The 24,253-nt window shown below is 27.7% G+C and overlaps 2 protein-coding genes across 2 annotated transcripts in view; one reads left to right on the top strand and one right to left on the bottom strand.

The window, feature by feature from the left end:
* Positions 1–314: 314 nt before the first annotated feature.
* LOC129975139 (queuosine salvage protein-like) lies at positions 315–21,754 on the top strand. The gene is made up of 9 exons (XM_056088092.1): positions 315–469; positions 1,692–1,787; positions 5,953–6,180; positions 6,622–6,771; positions 7,504–7,627; positions 7,707–7,821; positions 11,168–11,238; positions 12,809–12,876; positions 21,420–21,754. Exons 2-9 carry the CDS (start codon positions 1,692–1,694, stop codon positions 21,582–21,584), a joined length of 1,017 nt encoding a protein of 338 aa, XP_055944067.1. The 5' UTR covers positions 315–469; the 3' UTR covers positions 21,585–21,754.
* Positions 21,755–21,859: 105 nt separating this feature from the next.
* Positions 21,860–24,253, bottom strand: part of LOC129975137 (xaa-Pro dipeptidase-like) — a 45,189-nt gene continuing 42,795 nt past the window's right edge. The window contains exon 16 of the mRNA XM_056088090.1: positions 21,860–22,148. Within this exon, the coding sequence (XP_055944065.1) occupies positions 21,984–22,148 (165 nt within the window). The 3' untranslated portion in view covers positions 21,860–21,983. The remainder of the gene's footprint in view (positions 22,149–24,253) is intronic.

The raw sequence follows: 24,253 nt of genomic DNA, 5'->3' as shown, positions 1-24,253 counted from the left end.
ATATATATGAAAAAAATCCTTTAAATTTAATTCTCCAAAAAAAAAAAAAAAGGAAGCCTGTCTTGGATATTATAATCTAATCTACATTTTCAAATTACATGCGCTAGTATTCGAAAGGGAAGAAATTTATAAGAAAAGTTTACTCAACAACAAAGAGAACATTTTAGGCCAAGCATTAAAAAATAATGAAAAGTAAAGTTAAAGAATTTGCACACATTAGTTCACAGTGAATGATGTCCCTTTTATTAATTGCGCAGACGATTGTCGTTTGGGATCGCTGGCTTACAGTCCGCAGAAAAATACAATACAAATTTTCTTTCAAAATGGCAACAGAACCAATTTATATATTTTCAGTAAAATTTTGGCGCTATGGCATTTTGAATAGAGCCATTGTTGCTGTACATCCTAAACTTTCATTCATTATCTATTACTACTTCAAAGTCCAACCAAAAATTGTCTGCTTTTGAAAGTACGCAAAATTTAATAACTTTAAAAATAAAATGCCTAAGTTATCTTATATATCATGTATTCTATTTATTTCAGAAACAAAATAAGTTTAAAAGATGATTTTTGTATGACTAGCTTAAAATCTTTTCTTAATTTTTTTAATGTCATACATTTTATTTTACTCACTTTGTATTTTAAGAAAAAAATCCTGTCTGGAAAATAATTAATGCTTTTTATTGCTGATTACATTACATTGCCTCATTTTTGCATAAATTTTATAATTTTGAAACTGTCTGAATAGCAGGATAAATTTTATTCCCTTCCAACAAATATCGAGTTATTATTTTCTTAGTTCATATAGTTAGAAATTTCGAATTCATTAAAAACTTTTTTGATGAAAATGTTTACTATGTTTTCTGGTCTAAACAATTATGCTGATGTTAAAATATTTTCAAGCTTCAAATTGTAATAGCCATTAAAGCTAAGATACTGTAATAGCCTTGCATCTGTTCTATTTAATGTGTATTTGAATGTTCTATTTAATGTGTATTGAACGGAATATCTTCTATGACATTATAGTATCTTAAAAACTTAACTATTTTGGGAATTGCATGTTATCATTCATGATATTGTAATTTCACTTTCTTATTTCTCGTCTAAGCTGTGTAGTTAATAAACAGATTCTTTTTAACATTTCAGCAGTTAAAGATAATAATGCTATTATTTGATGAAACAATGAAAGCATTAATTTCATTGCAGCAGTGAAAACAGTGATGAAAATTGTGCTAACAAATATTTTTATGATATCAAAATTCTAGAAAAAACAACAAAATTAATATTCTTTTTTGTGTTTTGAAATGTCACAAAAATTATACATGAATATTTATGAAAGTTTTGTAAAGACATATTAAAATGTTACTTAATTTTTAAGTTCCCGAAATTCTTATTAATTTTCTTAAGAAAACAGTATGATATACATATTCACTTTTATATATTTTATTTGTGCAAGATTTGATAACAGAAGATCAGTTTGGCCTATAGGATATTGATCATTCTGCCCTGTAGGATACTAACAATTAGACATGCATTCTTTTATTATTTGTGGAGACAGGGAAAAATATGAACTACATTATTATTAACAGTTTCTTTAATTGGAAATTTAATTTTTAACTAATTGTGCTTTATAATCAGTTGTATGTAAAGTAATGGGACAGATTTGATTTTTTTTTCATTATTATTTTCAGATGGTGTTATCACCCAGAGAATCTGGTGAATTTATTTCTAGTCATGCAAAGCATGTTATATTACCTCCTGAAGGCATAGAAAAAGCTGCTGAAGTGGTTTGTTATATCATATAATGTTTTATGAATTTTTAACTGTGTTTTCATAATACTGTTTAAATATAAATTATTTTTGATAAACTTTATAAATTTATAATAGATACTATCATTAATGGGATATAATTATATAAATTTTGGATTTTTATGTATATAATAATTTTATTTTATTATTTGTTAATTACTTTGAATTATATTTATATATTTTTTCCATTTTTTTTTCTTATAAGTAAGCATTAACAAAAAATATACAGTTTATAAGAATTTAAAATAAGAACTCTTTTTTAATATTTTTATTCAAAATTTATTTTAAAATATTTTTTACACTGATTTTTTTACACAAAATCACTTTTAAAATTGATAGAATGAAACTAATGTTTTAAGTTAGGAAATTATGTTAAATAATAATCAGATTTTAATTTCTTAGAGTGTTAATGTCTATATCATTAATAGTTCAATAAAGCATTCTGATTTTAACATAAGAACTTTCATTTGCTAAATGAGAAAACTAGAGTGTTTCTTTATTATAGTTGCTCACCATCTTTTTTGACAACCTTAGGATTGCTTCAAGATTGCAACTATAAAACTGCACCACAAATCTTGCCAATATATCTAGATTATTTGGGAATTTAATCTCTACTAATAATCTGTAATAAAGGAAATATCAAACTATCATTTTTTCCATGGAGCCTTGTTTGTTATTTTAATGCTTTATTTTATTTCCATTATCTTAATCAAATTTTCAGATCAATAAAAGTGTCTTAGTTGTAAGCTGGATAAAACAAACAAACAAAAATATATGATATATTACTCTCTGGAATCAACATTTTCATCATTCTTGAAATTGCTTTATAAAATTAATAAAATGTACATTTATTTTTTAAATAAAAAAATCAAAAGTAATTTATGACTTGATTTTGAAATTTAAATTCCTCTGAAAAAGATTTAATATGGGAGAACTATTAATCATCAATCTCTGCAGTTTGTGCTGTTTATAAGGGAGGGGGCAAGCAGTATTATTATACAACTATAAGAAATCTTGAATAGATCCATATGCTTGAGAGAATGACTATTAGGCCACTAATCAATGTACACAATACTTAAATGCATGGCTTCATAATATCTTGATACAGAATTTTTATGGTCTTTGCTGTTATGAGTAAAGTTATTATTCTTCAAACTTCTTTCAAGAAATGTTCCCAGATTGCATGTTGCATACAAATTCTTCAGTAGTGTAACAAAATACTCTTATTTAACTTCATTTAGCATTGTTCTTAAAATAATATATATATTTTTTAAATTGAAATGTTTGTTTGATCTAACCTTATGCAGATCCAAATGTTTGATGAAACATTCAGCAAATCTTTGAAAATGAAGCAAATAGATTAACACATTCAACTTTAAAATAAAGTAGAAAAGAAGAAGAAGAAAAAAAAAAAAAAAACCCTCTGAGGTTGGAATTTAGTATTCAACTTTCATGGACTATTCTACAGCTGAAGTTATTTTCTGGTACTTATGTAATTCTGTGAAAAAACGATTTGAGAAGATTTTTATCCATTCCAATGGATCAACTGTCAATAAATTGGAAGTTTTTGACTTTTTAAATTATGTAATCTGAATTTTTTTTCAATATTGCTATTAAATCTGACTGGTTGTAGCCTGTACATTGTCAACAATTCATTTAGACATAGAGCAATAGTATAAATACAGGATATTTAATCTCTTTTTATCTAATATGTATTATTTATTCAATTGTTTGTGGAAAGGAGAATTATCTGAAATTTTTATAGAATAGAAAACTTTCTTAAGAAAATTTTTTTTAGAACTAGAGATCTAGAAAATGCAGCTGCTATTGAAAGAGCCATTGAAATAAGAAACAGTGTTATATGCTGAGAATGTTTTCTACATCAATATCTAAATCATAAATTTATTGTTTAAGTATAGCAAAGATCCTGTCCTATCTGATTTTTCTTGTCATTGACCAAATTATTCAACCATTTTTTGCATTCTACTAAAGAGACTATTGAGCTTTACCATTTTTGCATAAGTCATTAAAATGATGTTTAGTTACTGTTTGAAGACTTGTAATATCTTGTAAGAAATGATGTTCCTATGGCCAATGTCAATGGTAGAAGTTTGATTTTTCAAGCAAAGATTTATTTCTGCTATCAGTAAAGTTAGTATGGGGTTCTTTAGAAAGAGGATGCCACAATGCCTACCAATGACAAAAATATTTTAGAATAGCCAAAAAATTTGCAAGATGATTATCTGAGCCTTATATATACCATCATTCATAAAGTTTTGAAAAAGTCTCTTTTCCACTATTAACTTCTCAGGAGTATGAATTGGTCTAGATCTGAAGATATTGGCAAAAAAAAAGCTGATTCCTGCTTATAACAAGATTGAAGCCATTCTTCCTGTTCTTATGAATTGCAGGCTACTACAAGAAAAAGATGCGATTTTATTTTAATAGAATTTAACATTTTTTTTAATTACATGATTTACAATTCAGTAGAATTTGAGGTGTAGGAACTATTGAAAAGTCAAATTGATAAGTTTTTATCAAAATGAGTAGGGCAGAAATCGCTTGAGGTAATTAAGATTTCAATAATAGAATATGGGATAGTGTGAGGTTCTGTACCCAGATTATGCTTGAAAGATTTTCCTTAAATAAAAATATTGATATTTGATTTAGAAGTATTGAAAAAATATGGTGGAACAGAGAATTTTGAATTAATAACAGAATTTAGATTATATGCAGAAAATCCTTTTTTTCAGTCTGTCAAATTTTTTTATGTTACAATCTGAAAATGATAAGAAAAAGAAATACATTACTATTAAACTAAATGATTTAGAATAGAAAAATGTGAAAATTGAGGAAAATAGATTTCTACCTAGCTGAAATCTACAATTAAACTAGTTGTAATCAATAGAAATTTTCAAAGCATAACAAATTCAAATAGTTTAGAAATTAAGACTTTAACTGAGTAACATGAAATATAAATTTACAATACCTTAATGGTTCATTGCCTTCAACTAATTTATTTAAATACAAATAAAAGTTTTCTGATTTATTTCTGTCTTGCATCCCCCCCCCTATTCATTCTGATAAGCACTGATCAAAAATAAGAAAAAAAAGATCCTTTTGGGATTAATTTTTTTTTTGGGGGGGGGGGGGGAGAGATTTTGTTTTATCTAAAGTGTGAATGTGAGCTAGTAATTGTAATTTAAAAAATTAGCATCTAATAGCAATCGTATATGGGGCTGAATTGAGCATTGTTGGAGCCCCTAGACAATACAATTTTTAAGTTTGCTTTTTGCCTCCTCAATTTCCAAAACCATATAAAAAAATTTGTTGATAGTATATTAGTTTTGATGTAAATAGTTTTTTAAGAAAAAGGATATTATAACTAATCAACATAATAATATATTTCTTTCTGTATTTTTAATTGGTATTGCTGAATTTTAATGTTATTTAAGAAACAATTGAAATAAAAATATCAGCTTTCTGGAATATTTATTTTAACACCAAGTTTTGATTGTGATATTACTGAATGTAAGAGGAAAACCATATGGCCACATTTGAATGCTTACCACTATTTTTAGTAATGCTATATGCAAACTTGGCTTTAATCGATTTTTTATATAATTATAGGCATTACTTTCTTGAATAAGGAAATTGACCAATTGAAATGATTTAAATGTTTTGTAACACAATAAATTGTTTCTAGTGAAATTCTTCCATATCTTTAGCATTTAATTAAAATTTTTATTATTTTTATTTTTAAAATATACATTGTTACGTGGTGTAAACCAATGCTTTTTTTATACATTATTTTGGATAAGGATTGGTTTTCATCAGAAAAGAATTTGTTGATATAATTTTATATATAGTGGTCCATATCTAACTAAGTTAATGCACATACTTTTATTTTTATAGAATTAAAACTGATGATGGTAGAAAACATAAAGCATAATTCCTTGGATACTCCAACATTAATTACAAGGTTTTTAATAAAATTTTATTAATCTTAAAATTTACGCTATTGGTCTTTCCTTCACCTTAAGAATTATAAATAAATCTAGTATTTTTTTTTATTATTTTATTTTTTTTATTTATTTTTGTGTGTGTGAGTTTACATAATTTAAGAAGTTATTACGATTGCAGGTTCTGAAATGTTTACAGGAAAAGCAATTCACTATAACTGGTTGGTGGAAAAGCCATGAATTGAATCCTCAATCATCCTCACCTTTTGCTCTTGACTGGGTATTTTTAGCAGATACATTAAATTTTTCCTTTTGGGCTGAAAAAGGAAAAGCATATAAAATAACATTTAATGGTAAAACTTACACTGGCTATTGGTCCTTGTGTGCAGCTATGAATAGAGCAATGCAGGTAACTGTTTTATGGAATTTTTTTAAATAAGTAATTAAATTAAAAATTAAAATATACATCTAATTTTTAAGAAATTATTTTGCTTTTCTAAAATGTAAAATGGCATGTGTACTTTTTCATATAGCTATTATTACTACATTAATGTGCTGCAAAAACCACTTTTTTTATGTTGAAGCTGTGCTATTTACATTTATTTAGGGGCTACTATATTATTGTGGACAATTTTGGAATGTTTAAAGGATTCATGAGACAAAATAATTTAAATCTTTTATGTGTTTGAAAATTATGTTGCAAATTACCTATCCTGAAAAATAACATATTTTGTGGTCAATTTGTATATTTTCCGTGTACTTGATTTCCTCAGAATATTACAGATGTGTATTCAAAGTTCTGATAATAAATTATTCTTTATCAAAGATTTTTCACATCATTTATTTTCAGGAAGGTTATGACATCACTTCGCCAGCTTATTATGCTAGTATATCGTTAAATGAACTCAGCCATATATTCAGATCAGACACTGGAGTGGAAGTACCTTTGCTGAAGGAAAGACACAAAATTCTGCAAGAGACTGGAAAATGTTTGGTTGAAGTTAGTAGCCTTTATCCTTTCTTTTCAATTTGTAACTTTTAATATGAAAATATTGATTCTTTAATTTGAATTGAAATGTTAAAAAAGAGCTTTAGTTAGAGTTATAATACCTTCTTTTTTTAACAAGAAATGAAAAAAAATCTGGGATATGCTGCTGCTTTATTATAAAAGAAATTGATATTAAACTATTTGGTGTTTCTAATATTTTGTTTGTTACTCATAAAAGCATACAAGATTTTTTATTGTGAATTATGAAAAATCACTAGATAAAGAACTCATAATTCCAAAAATGACAAAACAAATAAATGAAACTCTAAAAAATTCAAATTCAAATAATTATTAAAAAAGTTTTAAATGTACAAGCTATCTTTATTTAGACGTATGAGTGCATAATTTTAACTGATATTAGTTACAATAAAAAGCAAAATTTCTATAATTATTGATAATTTTAACTATCTCAATAAAACTATATTTTAGAAGTTATTACCATGAACATCAATATAGCAGTAGTTCTTTATAAAATTATTTTAATTATATTCATTCCAGTTAATATAAATAAATATTGATAATGACTAATGTAGAATTAAGTGTATTTTAAATATTAGACTCCAAATATCTAATCTAATCTAAACTTTAACTGAAATATAATATTTTGACATGAAAGATATGTTGAGAATATATGATATTTGAAACATATATTTATATATATATTACGGGATTTTTTTTTTTCAGAAATTTAATGGCACATTTTCTACATGTGTGGCTATGGCAAATAATAATGCTCAGAATCTTTTAAAAATTGTTCTGGATAATTTCCCTTCATACAGAGATGTTGCAACATTTGATGGACAAAATGGTATATGTCTTTGATATTTATCTGTTCTTTGTTTAATTCCAATTTCAGCAATTTTATATATATAATTTTTATTTTTCAGTAACTTTCTACAAGAGAGCTCAAATTTTAATTGCCGATATATGGCTCTGTTTTGAAGGCAAGGGTTATGGTGCCTTTAATGATATTGATAGTCTTACTATATTTGCTGATTATAGGTAATGATAAATTTATTTTTAATAAAATTTTAAATAAATGGTTTTTTATAAATTAATATTTTCTTGTGTATTATTTATTGTATTGGAATTTTTTTGATAGGATAGGAAATGCAGATTATATTTTTATAGAATTTAAAAATGATAAGTGGCATATTTAGTTCTTACATATTTAACCATGACTAGAGAAGATTTACAAGAACTATAAATGATTTTATACCTTAAATTAATATTCAAAACTACTGGAATCCTATAATCCTATGTAGTGAATCATTTTAAGTAATTAATCATTGTTGTAACATAAATGATCCTAATTTAGAAAGTCAAGGTCATGTGGTAAATAAGAAATGTGACAACTTCTATTGGTTAAGGTGAGCTTGAAGTATTTAGGTATCCCCTGAGGTGGACATTAGTTCCAGTATATGGAAATAAATTTCCTCTTTTTTCAGAAAAAAAATGGGCCCACTTGGAGGAAAACCAGCAGCCAGCCACATGAAAGAAAAAAATTCTCTTCACTCACATCTTTTTACTATTAAAGGCATTTTGCAAATTGAGCAAACAACCTTTTGATTCAATTTCTTTAGTCACAAAGTTTGCCAAAAGTTTATCATGGTTTTGTTAAGACTATTTGTCATATATTTTAAAGGATAATATCCATACATTCTTTCTTGATTTTATTTTCTATGATTTTATAAGGAATTGGAAGTATTTAAGATTTATTATCTCATGATCATCCAATTTTATGAATAGTTTGGAAATTTTAAATCTTTTACTGTGAATTCAGGTTTTCTTTACCCTTTCAATAAGAACAAAATAAATAAAAGATTTAAGGTAGAACAGAAGATTCAAAAGGTGAATAATTTTTGGCATTAACTGTCATTTTTTTTATGTCCATGTAATTGAAAGCAGCATTATGCTATCTTCCAGACAGTTATTAAATGTTTGTGTTTTATCAAAAAAGTAAATTAAAAAATACGCATTTTAAATACTCTCATCAGCAATTGGTTAATTGATCACTTCAAAGGTATTTAACAATATATTATTTGTCTCATATAATTGCTTCAATGTTTTTTTAATATTCCAACATATTGTTTATAAGTCATTTTTGCAAGCAAAAAATTTTCCATCTTTAATTTATGACATATTTAATTTTTAGAATATGTAATAACACATAATTTAAATAACTAAAAAAAGCTATTTAATGACAAAATTAGTATAAATTAAAATTCTTTTAAAGAAACATTGTAAGAACTTTATGGTGATGCTGGAGGAGCAAAAGATTTTAAATTATAATTTATAGTTTGGGGTGGAAGAAAGTTATTATTGAAAATAAAAGTTCTTGATTGTGATTAAAGATTCATGATCTGTATACATCTTTCCTAAAGAATTTTGTAAAACAAAACAAAAAATGTTTTTCAAAGTATTTAATCATCCATTCATTAACTAATAAATAAGCAGCATTAAAGAAAGAGTTTTTCCATTACAAAAAAAAAAAAAAAAAAAACATATTAAAACTTTTGTGAATAAGTTTTTCAAATTATGATTCACCAAATAATTTTTAAACTATTTGCATTTCATTTATAAATGCTCCATTTTTTTTCTTTTTAGTTTTTTAATTTCTATAGCGAGAGTTATTCATAATTATAAATATGTACAGGATTGTTCAAATAAAACATCACCAACTCAGAAAACTGTGAGTGATAATTCAAATGATGAGAATTAGAACAATAGATAATTCAGAGGATATTCTCATTATTCATTAAATGAAAATAATAATGTATAACTTTGAGGAAGATATTAAATATTAAATAAATAGAAAATTGAAGAGAATGTGAAGCTCTTTGGATATCCCAGTGGTTGCATAATGTATAATCGTTAGCAAAGTGGCAAAACTGTTCAAAATAATGGCTGATCACCATTTCATATGTGATAGTCTGCTTATTAAAGCAAGTTATATGGGGAGATGCACCATTTTGAATGCATATTTTGACCTGAGAGCAGCAGTATTATCGAAATTCCGAGATCACAAAACTTGTCAATATTTCATTACCAGTGTTAAGTAATGGAAAGTTTGAATTCTCATAAAAGTAATTTAAAAAATAATTATATATCTAAAAATAATAAAATATGAAAAAATATAATATACCTGGTATTTGAATATAAAACAGACTATAGTCAATAAGCACATCTTCATTTTGAGTATGAATGGAAAATTCAAGGGGGGGGAGAAAAACTTTGTGATTAACAATTGTTTATGCATTAAAAATAAGACTGATGACATCAATCTGGTTTAAGTGGATGGAAAAATTTTCTTCTTTCAACATATCCCCCTTTTGTCGATTCATTTACGCTTATATAGAAAGCACTTAAAATTCAAAAGCAGTTTGGCAGAACTACTATAAATTTGTTATTGGGCATTTTGTTAGAATATCTGGAAAGTATACATATCCAAAAATATAATTAAGTGTAAATATTTAATTTTTCCAAAAAATCTTTTACAAAGAAATGTCATATATATATATATATATATATATATATATATATATATATATATATATATATATATATATATATATACTTACAGTGAGAGAGAGAACTTTGGCTGACATAATAGATAATTAGCACTGAATAACAAATTTTATGCAATAATCAAAAATTTATAAAAGCTAAATTTTTTTCAACCCTCCCCCCTGCCAAAGATATGAATTGGTTTCCATCCATACAAGAATATACAGTTTTGCTTTGACGATAACCAGGATTCAAATAGACCATCTATTAAAATTATATGATTTTGTGTCCATTTTGTCTACAGATCAATTTGCATTGACATACATGATACTATTAAAATTGATAGTGCTTCATATACAATATCAATTGAATTTTATTTAAAAATATTTTTACCACAGCAAACTGTTATTCATCTTGTCAGTTATTACCATGATACAAGCATAGAAGCAAAGAATAAATAAATAAACACAATTTTATTCTGAGTAAAAATATTGCAATCAGAAAATGTATATCGTTTACAACTGCTTAAATATTAAAAACAAAACTGACATCATTCATATACATAAACGGATAGGAAAATTCTCATCTTTAGAGAACTTTCCATCGTAATTAATCTCTTGAGTCATTGTATCTGTTGCTGATGATGATTATTTTTCAATACTTTTGAAATGTTTATTTTATTTAATGAATGGTGAGCATATCATTTGAAATATTATTAAAATTTATATAACTTGGAATAATGGTATGTTCTTTTTAATCACTGAAAATGTAAACAATTTTGTATTTTTTTCCCCTTTAATCTTCTTTGCAAATGTGTTTTTATTTTATTTTCATTTTTAAGAGTGCCACAAGCCCTCGTCTATTTAGGAGCAATGAAATACTCAGATGAACTTCTAACCAAATTGAAGAGTGGTAAAATAAAATTTCCTATATAGTACATTTACAATTTTAAATGTTCCTTTTAATTATTTATGATTAAAAATACAAATTGTTCTGCATTTTTTTAAAATCTATCATCAAAAATTAGGTTTCAAAGCTGAATTTTTTTTTAATTATTTGACATACTACATGAATATTTTTTTAAAAACTGGTATTCTTTATAAAAAAACGATTTAATAATCCTTTACCATTTAAGATAAATTAAATAAAAAATAAAATTAAATACCTTATAATTCCTCTATATATTATTTATTTCTCGATTATCCATCTTTGGTGACTAGTTGGTTCACCAAAATTATTAATGGTTACTTCAGAAAAATATTTTTAAGCTTTCAGTTTTGATGGATACTACTCATACATATTCTATAGGTACCATTCATACAGATTCACTATAGATGCCTTATGCCATTTTGTTCATTTTACTATTTATTTCCTTTATATTGTGTCAGCTCCTCTAAAATTTGTAAAAAATGGATGCACTTTGCTATTTCTAGGCTTTTAACAATGGAACTTAATTTCAAACCTGAAACAATATAAAATCTGATATTTTGTTTGTGTTAATAGTAATTTAAATACAAAATTAAGTCTTATAGAGTAAGAATTACTTATTACATTTTCTTATCAGAATTAAGTAAATCCATTGCTTACTTTCCTGAAATCTGCTTTGCCAATAATGATTAGTATTGAAGACAGGATAATAGTTTGATTGCAAAACAAAATATTTGCAACTTTAATAATTACTTTTATCAATAATGATGTTTCTAGAATTTCTATGTTTTTGATGTTCTTCCAGAATTTTTATGTTTTTATATATCATGAATAATAATTCAGAATTCTTATGCTTTTTATTGGAAAATATACTTATTTTTTAAAATTAATTAAACATAGAAAAATATTTATATAATAAAAAATTGTATCATTTAAATGATAATTTTTGAATTTTAAGATGATATAAGAATTATTTTTTACTATTATATTTTCTGAAGTTATCGCAGAAAAAAGCCAAAATGTTGCTTAATTTTTATTTTATATTCTAATCAAAATTTTGAAGAAAAAAAAATCACTCTGAAATGCATGTTCCCACCCTTCAAAGTCATATTTGGTAGTTCTAAGTCAGGCAGTCTAACCTGTAGATCACCAACATCTTTATTATAAGTAAAGATAAGTTGATAGGGGCATTGAAAAACTGCCTAGTGTATCTTTTTGCAGAAAAATATTGGCGATTTAATTACTGAAACCTTATCTTAGTTTACGTTTATGTTATATGCATCATAAGCAAATCTAGATCTTGTACTATAAGATCCCAATTATCGTTTGGTGTTTTGAAATTAAATGAAAATTTCTCATTATGTTTATTTCATTATTTGATTATTATTACTTTGAATTATTGACATGGTATTAATGTTAAAATAATATTGCTTTACGTTTAATCAGAGTTACTTCTTTAAAAAAAGGTATGCTTGCATATATTAAAAGAGTACAAGGTTACATAATCTAGAAAGTTAGTTTTTTTTTTATATTTATTATTATTATTTTTTTTTAGATGAACTATTGGAAAATGGTGATCGGTATGAAGTAGAAATAAGAGGTTGTTCTATCCAAGCTTGTGAGGTAAATATATAGTTTATAAATCCAGATCTGAATACAGTGTAAGCATATTTATTAGGAGTAGCTTAAAAATGTATAAACATATGTTATTTGCAGGTTTTTAAACAATTCATACCTTTTAAAATAGATTCATTATGTTATTGAATATGAAAATTCTTTACTTTTATAATTTGAAAAATTAAAAAAAAAAATCATTACTTTCAAAATTCACTTTTTTTTAATGATTTTTTGTTAAATCATTAGAATTTCTTTTGAATCCCTTTCTGTATTTTTTTGAGAAAGTTGGAGGGTAGTATTTGGCTTCGGTGTCTGTAAGGCTAGTTTTTTAGGACAGTCAGTGATAACGCTTGACTAAACTTTTGATTTTTATTTACTTGTTCCTATTCTTCGTTGAATTTTAAGGAATGTCTTTATATTTTCAAAGAACATTTCTGAAAAGGTATCTATAGAATATATTTAGGTTGGCAAAAGTTGGCACTGGTATATTTAGATTGGCAAAAGTTTGGACCAAAATTTGAACTGATGAATCTACAATGGCTTAATCATGCATGTGATATGAATGAATTATCACACTGTCAATGCCAGGTGAAAGTAGGATTTCATCATTAGTAAAATTATTCTTATTAAAAGAAACAAAACTTATAACATTGAACCTTTTTTATGATGTTATTTGGTCTCAGATTAAGTAATCGAATTAGCCATGTTATATATGGTAATAGGTTTACATATGTTACCATGAAGTTAGCTTCCCTTTCTCCATTGCCTTATTGTAATAAGTTTCGAATGAGCCAGATACATCCTTGTCTAACAAAGCATTCGATGATTATTGTGAAGATAAAATATCATGATAATCGCACCATTTTCTTTTAATCATATCAGTAAGAAGAATTATGGGAATTCTGTAGATGTCAAGGAGTAACAGAGCAGATTTTCAGGATTTGGTCAAATATAATCGATGAAGTGCTTAAATGATTGAAGAAATAGGTCTTGTGAAGTAAATTAATCATTGAAAAGCAGTCTACAAATAGAAAAGTAGTCTCATAAGAAAATGATCATAGACGAAAAATAACATTAAGATTCAATCACTTAAAATTAAGACATCATTAATCAAATTATGGATGAAGTGTGCTTAAAATTTAGAAAGATTTTATTCTTTGTTCAAGAGTAAACTTACAAACTAGTGAAAAGGCTGAAGATAATAGAGATTTTCAGGGCATAATCAAATAGTTTTGAAAACTGAAGCTTTAACCATGTAATTTAAAACATTTTAATGGTACACCATTCCCAGATTATTTCTTTAAATGTGTATATATATATAATATGTGTGTGTGTAACATATTTTTGGTTGAAGCAGAATGCAAGTGTGACAAGCAGTGAAGAGACTTAGTATTTTTAATTTCATTTTATTCCCTCTTGGGAGACAGGTATGATTTATTTACAAGAAGGCGCAGCGCAGCACAAAAGCAGAAGTAAGAAAGAGCACGAAACAAATGATCACTAGTCTTATATAATAAGGGATTTCTGGCCACGCGCTAATTAAATGCACGTGGTGACCTTTGACAAGGGCACTGAAGGGATCACTTTCATTTGATACGTAGAAGTGATTGCGTAGTAATTTTTACACAGCTTCAGTTGAATTAATTAAACAGAAAGTGGAATTGTATCAGGAAATAAGAGAATTAAATTACTATGGGCTATCATAGATACTATGTGGTGACTAGTTATAAATATGTTTGCATTATAATCTCAAAACTCACTTTGAGAGGTAAATTTTGGGTTATTAACTGAAGATGAACATAGAAAATCTCTTTAATGTTCTTTCTTTAAGCATTTAGGAGTAGTAAGCTAGGAAATAATTATGAATTTGAAAGTTAAATAGTGAAAATATTTTATTTAAATTTATTATTTGCATTCCTATATTTAAAGTATGTAATTTTATGGTCCTTGAATTTTTTCCTTCGATAAGAGTGGGGAACTTGAACTGTTGACTTGCTAAGGGCCAAGTTTTCTCAAAAATATTATTATATCCTTTAAAAGATGAAACAAGTGATTTACTAAAAATGGAATTTTTGGCACTTATGTTTTCTTGATGACAATTATTATTTATTTTCAAAACTTAATTAATTCAATTAAAAGTTTGATTCTTATTAGCAATTGAATTTGTGAAAAATTGATTTCAATAATCCCTAAATTCACATTAAGGAATGTAAGAGCTAGGCTTGTAATGCTTAATATATGAGCTATAATGATAGTGAATTTTCCTGAAGATAAGCAGCATGAATGGTGCAATTACTGTTCAATTGAACAATTACATATATTCTGAAGCAGCAATGGATTCTGAAAGCTAATCAAACTCTCAAAGATTTGCATATAAGCCAATATGCTATTCACCACAGATACATTGGGTCATGCTGAGTAAAGTGCAACAGCATGTTGAGAACTGTTATTATAAATTTGTAAAATTGTTTTTCTACTCCGTAAGTCCCCTGGAAAGGAAGGTAGTTGACTCTGATAGATGGCAAATCTATAAGTTCTGTTTTTTTTTTTTTTTTTTGCAAATATAGCAACAAAAATTTAAGATACAGAATATTCAAGAAACTTGGTGATATTTCTATTTAGACTCAAGTTGCAGAGTTTGCCCTTGTAGCTTATTTGTCCTCTCATGATATTATAAGCCAAGAAACAGCTGAAAAATCAGTTAGCTGAGGTGAAACCAAGTGGATAGTTGAGTGAAGTCTCTCTAGCGAGTGCTGTCTGAGCTCTTTCTGCTGTTATGGTTGTTCATTACCGATTTATTGCTTGTGTGCAGTTTTTTACGACTTGCTATTGGTTTTGTTACAGTATATTTGTGTAGAAGAGTCTATCCATTATTGAGACTTGTAAGTTTTTACCATACAATCTTCAAATGGAATTTAGATTTTGCTGCAATATTGGTGTCAGAAGTAGGATTTTGTGGTGCATGGAGTTACGAGATCTAAAGAGAAGACGGCTGAAAACGTTAATTGTAATGCTTTGCTTAAAATTATATAAGAAAAATTGAAGAAATTTATACAAGAAAATATATCAGGGGTGTTTGTGCTCCGGGGAAACCCCGGAATTCCGGAGATTTTGAACTTCGATACCCGGAAATTCCGGGGATCGTCGTTCAAAAGGAATAATAATGAATTATTTATTTTGATCTGGGTAATTTTGTTTGCTTTGAAAGCAGAAAACGCAAGGTCAGTGTGTGTGGTGAAAACTTTTCCTTTCTTTCTCCAAAGGCAGTGATAATGCGTGAAAAGGGGGAAAAAACTTCTTTTTTGTTCTTTCCTTATTGCGAGTTATGACTCATTCCCCTGGTTCTCGGACATTCTCTTCTGGATTCTTTTCGGCAAGTGGGTTCAAAGGTCTTATCTCTCCTGGCGTGGCGCCAATAAGTAGAGAAGGGGGATTTTTTGCCGTATTAGCTATTTGTCATTGATCGCTTCGCAACTTTTTTTTCTCCGCTGTGTAAAATTTTCGTTTCATTTATTGATGCACGTGTAAATTTTTCGTTTCGTTTATTGAAATATTTTTTTATTTATGTACGCAAGAGAATTTCACTATGAAATTTCTCGATATAAATAGTGATATTATATAATTAGAAGAAGGTGTCCGGAATGCATTTAGGTGGAATTGGATTGAACGGAGAGATGGTAATGGGGATACCATCAGCACATGGTGCAAGAAAATAAATGTTGCTGGACAAGCATATTGTGTTTTTTGTAACTCACTGCTGAAGTATGGTAGGGAAGGATTCAAGGTTTTCACAAATCATTCTAAAACTGTGACGCACATAAAATATTCAAAGTGCATTAGACATTCAATGACTTTAAGTAATTATGCTAATTCAAAAAATACTGATGACTTACTGGAGACTGATGCTCGACCATTGGATATAGTGACAAGAAAAGCACGCCAAGAGGTATTAATAACTTCGTTTATCGCCGAGAATTCTCTTTCTGTCAATGTAGCTCCCAATTTAATTGAACTCTGCAAACAGTTGAGGCGCGATCAGACGGCACTAAACTCGTTGGAAATGTCCAGGACTGCTGCATGTTATAAGATGAAATATGGGCTCGCAAAAACTATTAAGGAAAATATCATTAAAACTTTAAAGGAGACTCCATTTTCTCTAAATTTGGATGAAAGTACTAGCAATGCTCAAGAAAGTATACTGACAATATTGGTGCAGTTTTATGACAACAATCAAAATGAAGTTGTAGTTCATCATTTTGCATCTCTAAAGATGGAATCTTGCAATTCAGAAGCTGTTTTTAAAGCAGTTGTTAATACTGTTGAAGATAATAATATTCCATGGGCAAACTTAATTAGTGTATTAATGGACTCATGTAACACCATGCATGGAGAAAAAAAGGGTATTGAAACCAGATTACGATCAAACAAAGCACCCCACTTATTAGATATTGATGGTGACACATGTCACACAGCTAATAACTGTGCAAAAAAATTTGCTTCTTGTTTTGATAGATACTTAGAAGATTTGTTTGATGACATCTATTTTGATATGAAAAGCTGCAGTAAAAGAGAATTTTTTCAAAATCTGTGAATCCCTTGCCATTAAAAAGCCCTTGAAGAGACCAGACCATAGGTGGGTGTACATTTTATGTGTTTTAGAAAGAATCAAAGATCTGTGGGATGCTCTTATTGCATTTTATTTTCACTACTTGGATAAAACTGATAAAGGGGATTATTTTTCTTATGTTGAAACTGTATACAATAAAAGAAATATTTCTGCAGCTCAAAAAAAAATTGTTGAAGGGGTTGTATTCTTGCTTGCATTTCCAACAACTCACAAAGGATGCTTTAGCTCGGATAAAAAGAATACTAAATGGGTTATTTGTTATGCAAAACAAAACTTTATTGCATATGGCATTATATTCAGCAGTATTACCAGAGTTCAACACATATATTAAATTATTTGAAACAAAAAAACCAATGCTTCATTTAATACATTCTAGTATTTATAAATTGATGGCAAAATTTTTCTCTTTTTTTTATGAAGCCAGAAAATACAGAGTTCACATCTTATGATGATTTATTAAAGGTTGATGTCACAAATCCAGAATTCCATCTACCTAGCAAAGTAATATTTACTGGTGCAGAAGCTTCCACTCTCCTGAAGAAATTATCAAAAAATCATCCAATAGCAAAAGAATTCCAAATTTCTCTGATGAAAGCTTATACTAATACAGCACAGCATATGAAACAGAAATTACCCCTTAAAAATTCATATCTAATTAGTTTTACAGCATTAGATCCAGAGCTAAGAGGTAAAACCAGTACAATATTAGCTTTTGAAAAATTATCACCTTTTATGTTCCATATTTTTTTAGTGATAATGAAAAGTCAAAAGTAGAAGCTGAAATAAGGTTATACCAGAATGATATTGATATCACCAAAGAAATGCTCTACACATCTGATGAAAGTGGAAATCAAGTCAAGTGTACAATTGATAAATATTGGTCTAAAGTTTTTAATTTAAAAAATGATTTCACAAATGATTATAAGTATCCTACATTGGCTAAATTGGTCAAAGCCTGCCTTAGCTGCTTCCATGGCCCATTAGTGGAAAGTGCATTCAACTTAATGGATACACTTGTCACTGACTATAGAACCTCTCTTAAGATTGATTCCCTAGATGCAGTGCAGACTATTAAATATGATTTAATGTCTTCTAAAGAAACCTCATGTGAAAAATATGGCTCAAAAAATCCAATGACTGATCCAATTCACAAAGATCTCTTACTCAATATGAACAGAAGTTGGAAAACATATCAAGAGGACTTAAAAACATGTATTTCAGATGAGTCACCTATAAAAGTCTCTGAAAAACCTTCTACATTAGCAGAAAAGCAAACTGCTTCTACCTCTGCATGTGCAGTTCTCGAGGAAATTTCTTCAACTGTAAATGAGGAAAATAAAAGTCAACCTTCCTGCAATTATGAAGTTCACCACAAAAGAAAGACAAGCCCACAAACATCAGAAAATAAAAAAAAAGCAGCAGAAATTAGATAATTTTTTTTTAAAGAATTAATTCAGGTAATTTAAAATATTTACATAAAATGTAGTAGTTTATATGTTAAAAAATTTATGGTTATTAATTTTGCAAAAAAAGTAATTCATTGAACTTTTATAATTAGGTCATTCAATACTTCATAATTGTAATTTTTCATTTCTCCCCCCCCCCCTTCTCGAAACTCCAAAATGTCGGTAGTAAGACCGTAAAAGTTTCAGGGGATTTTTTGGGGTCCCACAAACACCCCTCATATATACATTTCGATCTTGAAACGAAAAAATTGATATTGGATACAAAAAACTAGTAGCTGGATCCGAAGAAAATCCAAGCTATAGATGAAGAGATGGGAGTTTTCATTGAAAGATAATTAAAAAAAGTTAAGATTATGTTGATGGATTTGTAGAAAGGTTAGAAAATGTCCAAAAAATTAATGATGTGAAATCTCATGCAAAAATACAACCCTTGGATGACTGCTGTAGGTATATTAGAAAGATAAGGCTACAAAAATGCAATGGCTGCCTACCTTGTCTGAGAATCTCCAAGAAAGGACTATTATTCTCAAGAATCCAGATGTTGTCCAGATATTATTAATCCAGCAGATGGGAATAGATTAGGAAGGATGTGATGGAAATGCCACCATTTGCAAGACAAGAGCTTTTTTGATGCTGTGACAATGAATTTATGCTCTAGTTCTCATCTAAATTGAATGCATGGATAGTAAAAACAGTCCGAATATTGTTTAATAGTTTCATGTGAAATGACTATCTTTGGATGTAAATCTAGTGGATACCAACATAGAAAAAAAGTAGGAATCTCTGTATTCTTGGTCTGGACTTTCTGCAGAAATTTATTACTACTATGGACCTGAGGGAAAATATAATATGGGCCTGAAATGTCTTTGTCTTTAGGCAAAATACAGCATCACAAAGGAACTTCTAACAGAAATGCAAAGGCTCTCTCTCTCTCTCTATAAGATCCCATATTGAGAGCTGTAATCACTCGAACGCCTGAGAAAATGCCAGGAATGGACAAGGATATTTCTGTGAAAGTTTTAATGAGGAAAGAAATGGATTTCTGGTTTTCGAGTTAATTTCAAAAAGCACAATTGGAAGATCCAGAGGTTAAGACTGATTCTGGAGAGGAAATTAAATGTAGCCCCTTGACCATCTTGGCAAGAATTCGATCCAGATAGTCCTATTACGAAATGACACTTCCATCTTTGGGGCTCCTTATATTTTAGGGAGTAAATTAGGATGTATAACACAAAACGACAGACAGAACCGAATCTGAAACTGCAGCAGAATTGGGAGAAACCTTATACTATCATCAAGAAACTAAACATAGAATTTGGAGCTTGCCAATTATTCTGCTAGCCCTATACTGGATTGCTGATCATAGTTCTGTCTAATCTAAGAAGACTGTCAGCGCGTCAGTCTTTGAAAATAAAAGCAATATTACAAATTTGTAACTGTGATTTCTTGCTTAGTAAATCATATCCTTACTCTGTAAAAAACCAAATCAAGATTATATTTATAAAAACATGAAATAAACAATGAATTGTAGTTAAATTTATATTATAAAATTTAATTACAGTTATTGCATCATATGTAAAGTTTGTTTTGTAAAGAAAAGTTTTGTACAGCCAATTGCAGATGCATATTTCTTACTAATGAATCTAAAATTCAATAAGTTAGTTCCTTATTCCTAATACTTACACAAATTTCAAGTTCAGTTTTAAATTTGTGAGATTATTCGAATCAGTAATAATTTTTATGATTACAACATTAATTGCTTATTGAAAAATTCAACTTGTAATTTTATACATATAATTAAATTTATTACAGAATAAATTTAAAGTATATCAACAAATATCATTAGTATATGCATAGAGCATAAAAAAGAGTAAATTTAATTCATTAATTTTAATTTTTTAATACTTATATATCATTCAAATTTTAATGCTCATATATTAAATGTATGGTTTTAAATATACTTTATCTAAGTGCTTTGTGTTGTTACAGTTGTTTATTATCAATTTTATTCTTACATCCATCCGCGTTTTTCTATTGTGTATTTGGATAGAATAATCTTTATTAAGCTTGTTGGAATATATAAGACAATCCACAAATGGGTTTTGGATTTTTCTACAACACATGTTAAGTACCATTTCTTTAAATTTAACTCACCTTAATGTGAGGTAAATTTAAAGTGAATAATGATTTGTATAAAATAATTTTGTAGATATTTAAATATTAGACAATTTTTGTGATGAAAATAAAATAGTTCACCAAATGGAAAGTAAGGAAAATTTTCATAATGAGTTTTGTTTAATTCTTTAAGAGGATACTGTTAAGAGGATAAAAAATATCCATTCTTGCTGTAAACGGCTGCTTTTATGAAAATGTTTCCAGATATTCAATTAATTTTAAATCAACAAAATCCATAAGATTCAATTTATTTTTGTAATTGATTGTAATGTCTTTTATAGCTTATTTGTGCCAACATCAAAGGTAAGAAAAGTGCAGGCACAGTTCCAAAAGATTTGTATATCAATTCTATACTTATTGACAACTTTTTATGGGAGTATCGAAGAAGCCATGCAACAGAAATGGAGCACATTCCATTTCACAAGACACGCTGCATTTACTACTAACTAGCTTGTCAGTCTATTGTACTTTATTTTGATTATACTTATTAATTATAAATATGTATATCTGTAGACAAAAAAAATGCTCATATATGAACTGTTATTGCTAAAAGCTTGGATATAAATTCTCTCTATATATTTTTTTAAATGTTAATCAAAAAAATTTTATGTAAGCTTAGAATTGCATTTGTATTTCACATAATACAATTTCTTCAGTGAACATTATTTTTATGAAAATTGAATGTAAAAAGTGCTTTAATAAATATGAACATGCTAAGCAATTAAATTGAATGCTTTAATATTTTAATTATTGATATTACACATTTTACAAAATTACTTTTTATATATTCATTAATCACATATTACATTGTGCAAAATATTACTTAAAAAATAAAATGCTTTTCTCTAGTCATACAAGTTCCCATGTGTTTTGATCAGTTCTTGTGGGAAAGGGATCTCCATCTTTCGTCCTGTCCTCATGATATCTTCAATTTCTTCAACGGTCCTAGGAACTCGTGTCATAAGTTCCATGCCAACATCTGTTACAATTATATCATCTTCTATTCGTACCTAACAAGGAAATATAGTTTTTAAATAAGTGCTTTTTTTTTCATTAAGTGGGCCATGTATGTAATGATATCTTTTAAAAAATTAGGAAAATTAATTAGACCATACTTCCTTATTCTCTTTTTTCCGTATCCAAATCCCACTTTTTAATTTGATGACTATGCAACTTTGAAAGTGCAAGTGAAGAGATAAAAATCCTTAATCCTTAGGCATTTCTCCTAAACATACCTAAGCAAGGTGAACAGCATTTCTGCTGTTTGATTTTCCCTCACTTTTTTCAGAGTTATCTAAAACCTTTACAAAAGATTTCGTTTTATTTTTTTTCTTGCGTATTGCACAGTACATTCTTAATAGTATGCAAAAATTGTTCGACTTTTTCTTATAAAAATTTAATGTTTAGAAAACAACTATTTTCAATCATTAGATTTCAGATAAGCATCTACCCACTTTTTGCTATCAACATATACAATGCACTAGAAGACACGTGCTTGTCCAGATGGGCTTTTCTCAAAACTGATTATCCTAATTTATTCATGAAATACAGAATACAAAATTGCATACATCTTGGCAGAGTACTTAAGAATGAAATTATCTATTTCCTTTAAATGCAATCTTCTCTATTTATACAGTTTACTAACATCCAAATCAAGACTGAATAATAATAACAGAAAAATTAGTACTTACTAAATCAAAATAAATAATAATAATAAAAACAGCTACAAGAAAATATTAGCAATAATAGTATGCAGTTTTAAACTAAAAAGAGGGTAGTACAGAATCAAAATAAATTATTCAGTGACAACAAAATTGCATTAACTGCATTGCATTGCCAAGCATAATAAAAAATAATTTTTAAAAAATCACCTGCATGGGCAGAATGATTAACCAAAGAAAAGTGGGAATTTGGTTCTTATCACTAAATTTTTCTTCATTGCATAAATATATTAAAATGTTGAATTTCTTGCATTGTAATTTATAAGGACTCGCCGGTCACCTCCATGGCAGCCAAGGTGTTAAAAAAGATGGAATGAATGCTGTAAATTTTATCATTTTTATATACGGAAAACCTTTGCTCTAATGCCCATGCACCAGAATGCATCGATTTTATCTAAATAGGGATGAGATGAAAGATGGGAGAGAAATCTACATACTATTTAACAATAAGGCAAATTTCGCTAATCAACTGTGGATAAATTGCAAAAATGAACTAGCCAAACTAAGATTAAACACATGTTTCAACTTAAAACAGTGTGGATCAAAATGGCAAGGGAAGAAAAAACGTAGAAAACGCATGTAGTGGAACGAGAGAAAGATGAAAATTCACTAATATTGTTCAATCATCAAAAAATGATAGTCTAAGGTTTCAGAAACGACAAATATATCAAATCATGTAAGAAAACAGTTAATATTGCTTTAATATTATTTTGAGAAAATGAAAAATACTGAAGAAATATATATTTGAATAATATATGAAACAACAAAATTTAATTTAAAATTTTTAGTATTATTTTATTCAGAAGAATTTTACTTAAAGCAGGAAGATTTTTAAACATATGCAAAATAAGAAAAAAGGAAGAAAACATAAGCAATAACGTTTGTATGATAGTTTGAAGATTCCATAATTCTACAAATGATTTGTATTATTTCCCAATACTAAACATTAAAACAGCATACACAAACAAAACAAAAAAGAATGCCCAAAGAAAATATCAGCAATACCCAATTTAATAAAAAAAAATCGCCGAGAAACGGAAATATAACGGCCTAAATTATAATGCTAGGCAATATTTTTCATGTAGTTTTAAATAACTTGATATTATCAACACAGAATTCATACTTTCGTCATACGAAGAAGAAACTAGCTGGATCAGTCCCCTGAAACTTACTCACATAGGCTAAATTTGGTAGAAATCTACAAATTTGGTGAAAAGACCAGACTCGAAGAGGTCATGAAGATATATATGTATTTTACGGGAAGCAGCATGCAGGTGCGACAAGCAGTGGAGAGATTTTGTATTTTTAAGTTCGTTTTATTCTCTCTTGGGAAGCAGGCATGCTTTGTTTACAAGAAAGAGCGGACAAGGCACGTCCGCTCTCTGCGCGTCACA

This window comes from Argiope bruennichi, chromosome 7, assembly GCF_947563725.1.
Source record: "Argiope bruennichi chromosome 7, qqArgBrue1.1, whole genome shotgun sequence".
NCBI lineage: Eukaryota > Metazoa > Arthropoda > Arachnida > Araneae > Araneidae > Argiope > Argiope bruennichi.
Note: the sequence above shows the minus strand (reverse complement) of the source record. Positions and strands in the feature narration are given on the sequence as shown.

What these genes read in the sequence shown, in the direction of transcription:
- LOC129975139 (XM_056088092.1), top strand. Translation starts at nt 1,692, where the DNA reads ATGGTGTTATCACCCAGAGAATCTGGTGAATTTATTTCTAGTCATGCA. An exon ending in CTATGAATAGAGCAATGCAG is followed by an intron (nt 6,181 to 6,621) that starts GTAACTGTTTTA and finishes ATTTATTTTCAG; the next exon opens with GAAGGTTATGACATCACTTC. An exon ending in CTGGAAAATGTTTGGTTGAA is followed by an intron (nt 6,772 to 7,503) that starts GTTAGTAGCCTT and finishes TTTTTTTTTCAG; the next exon opens with AAATTTAATGGCACATTTTC.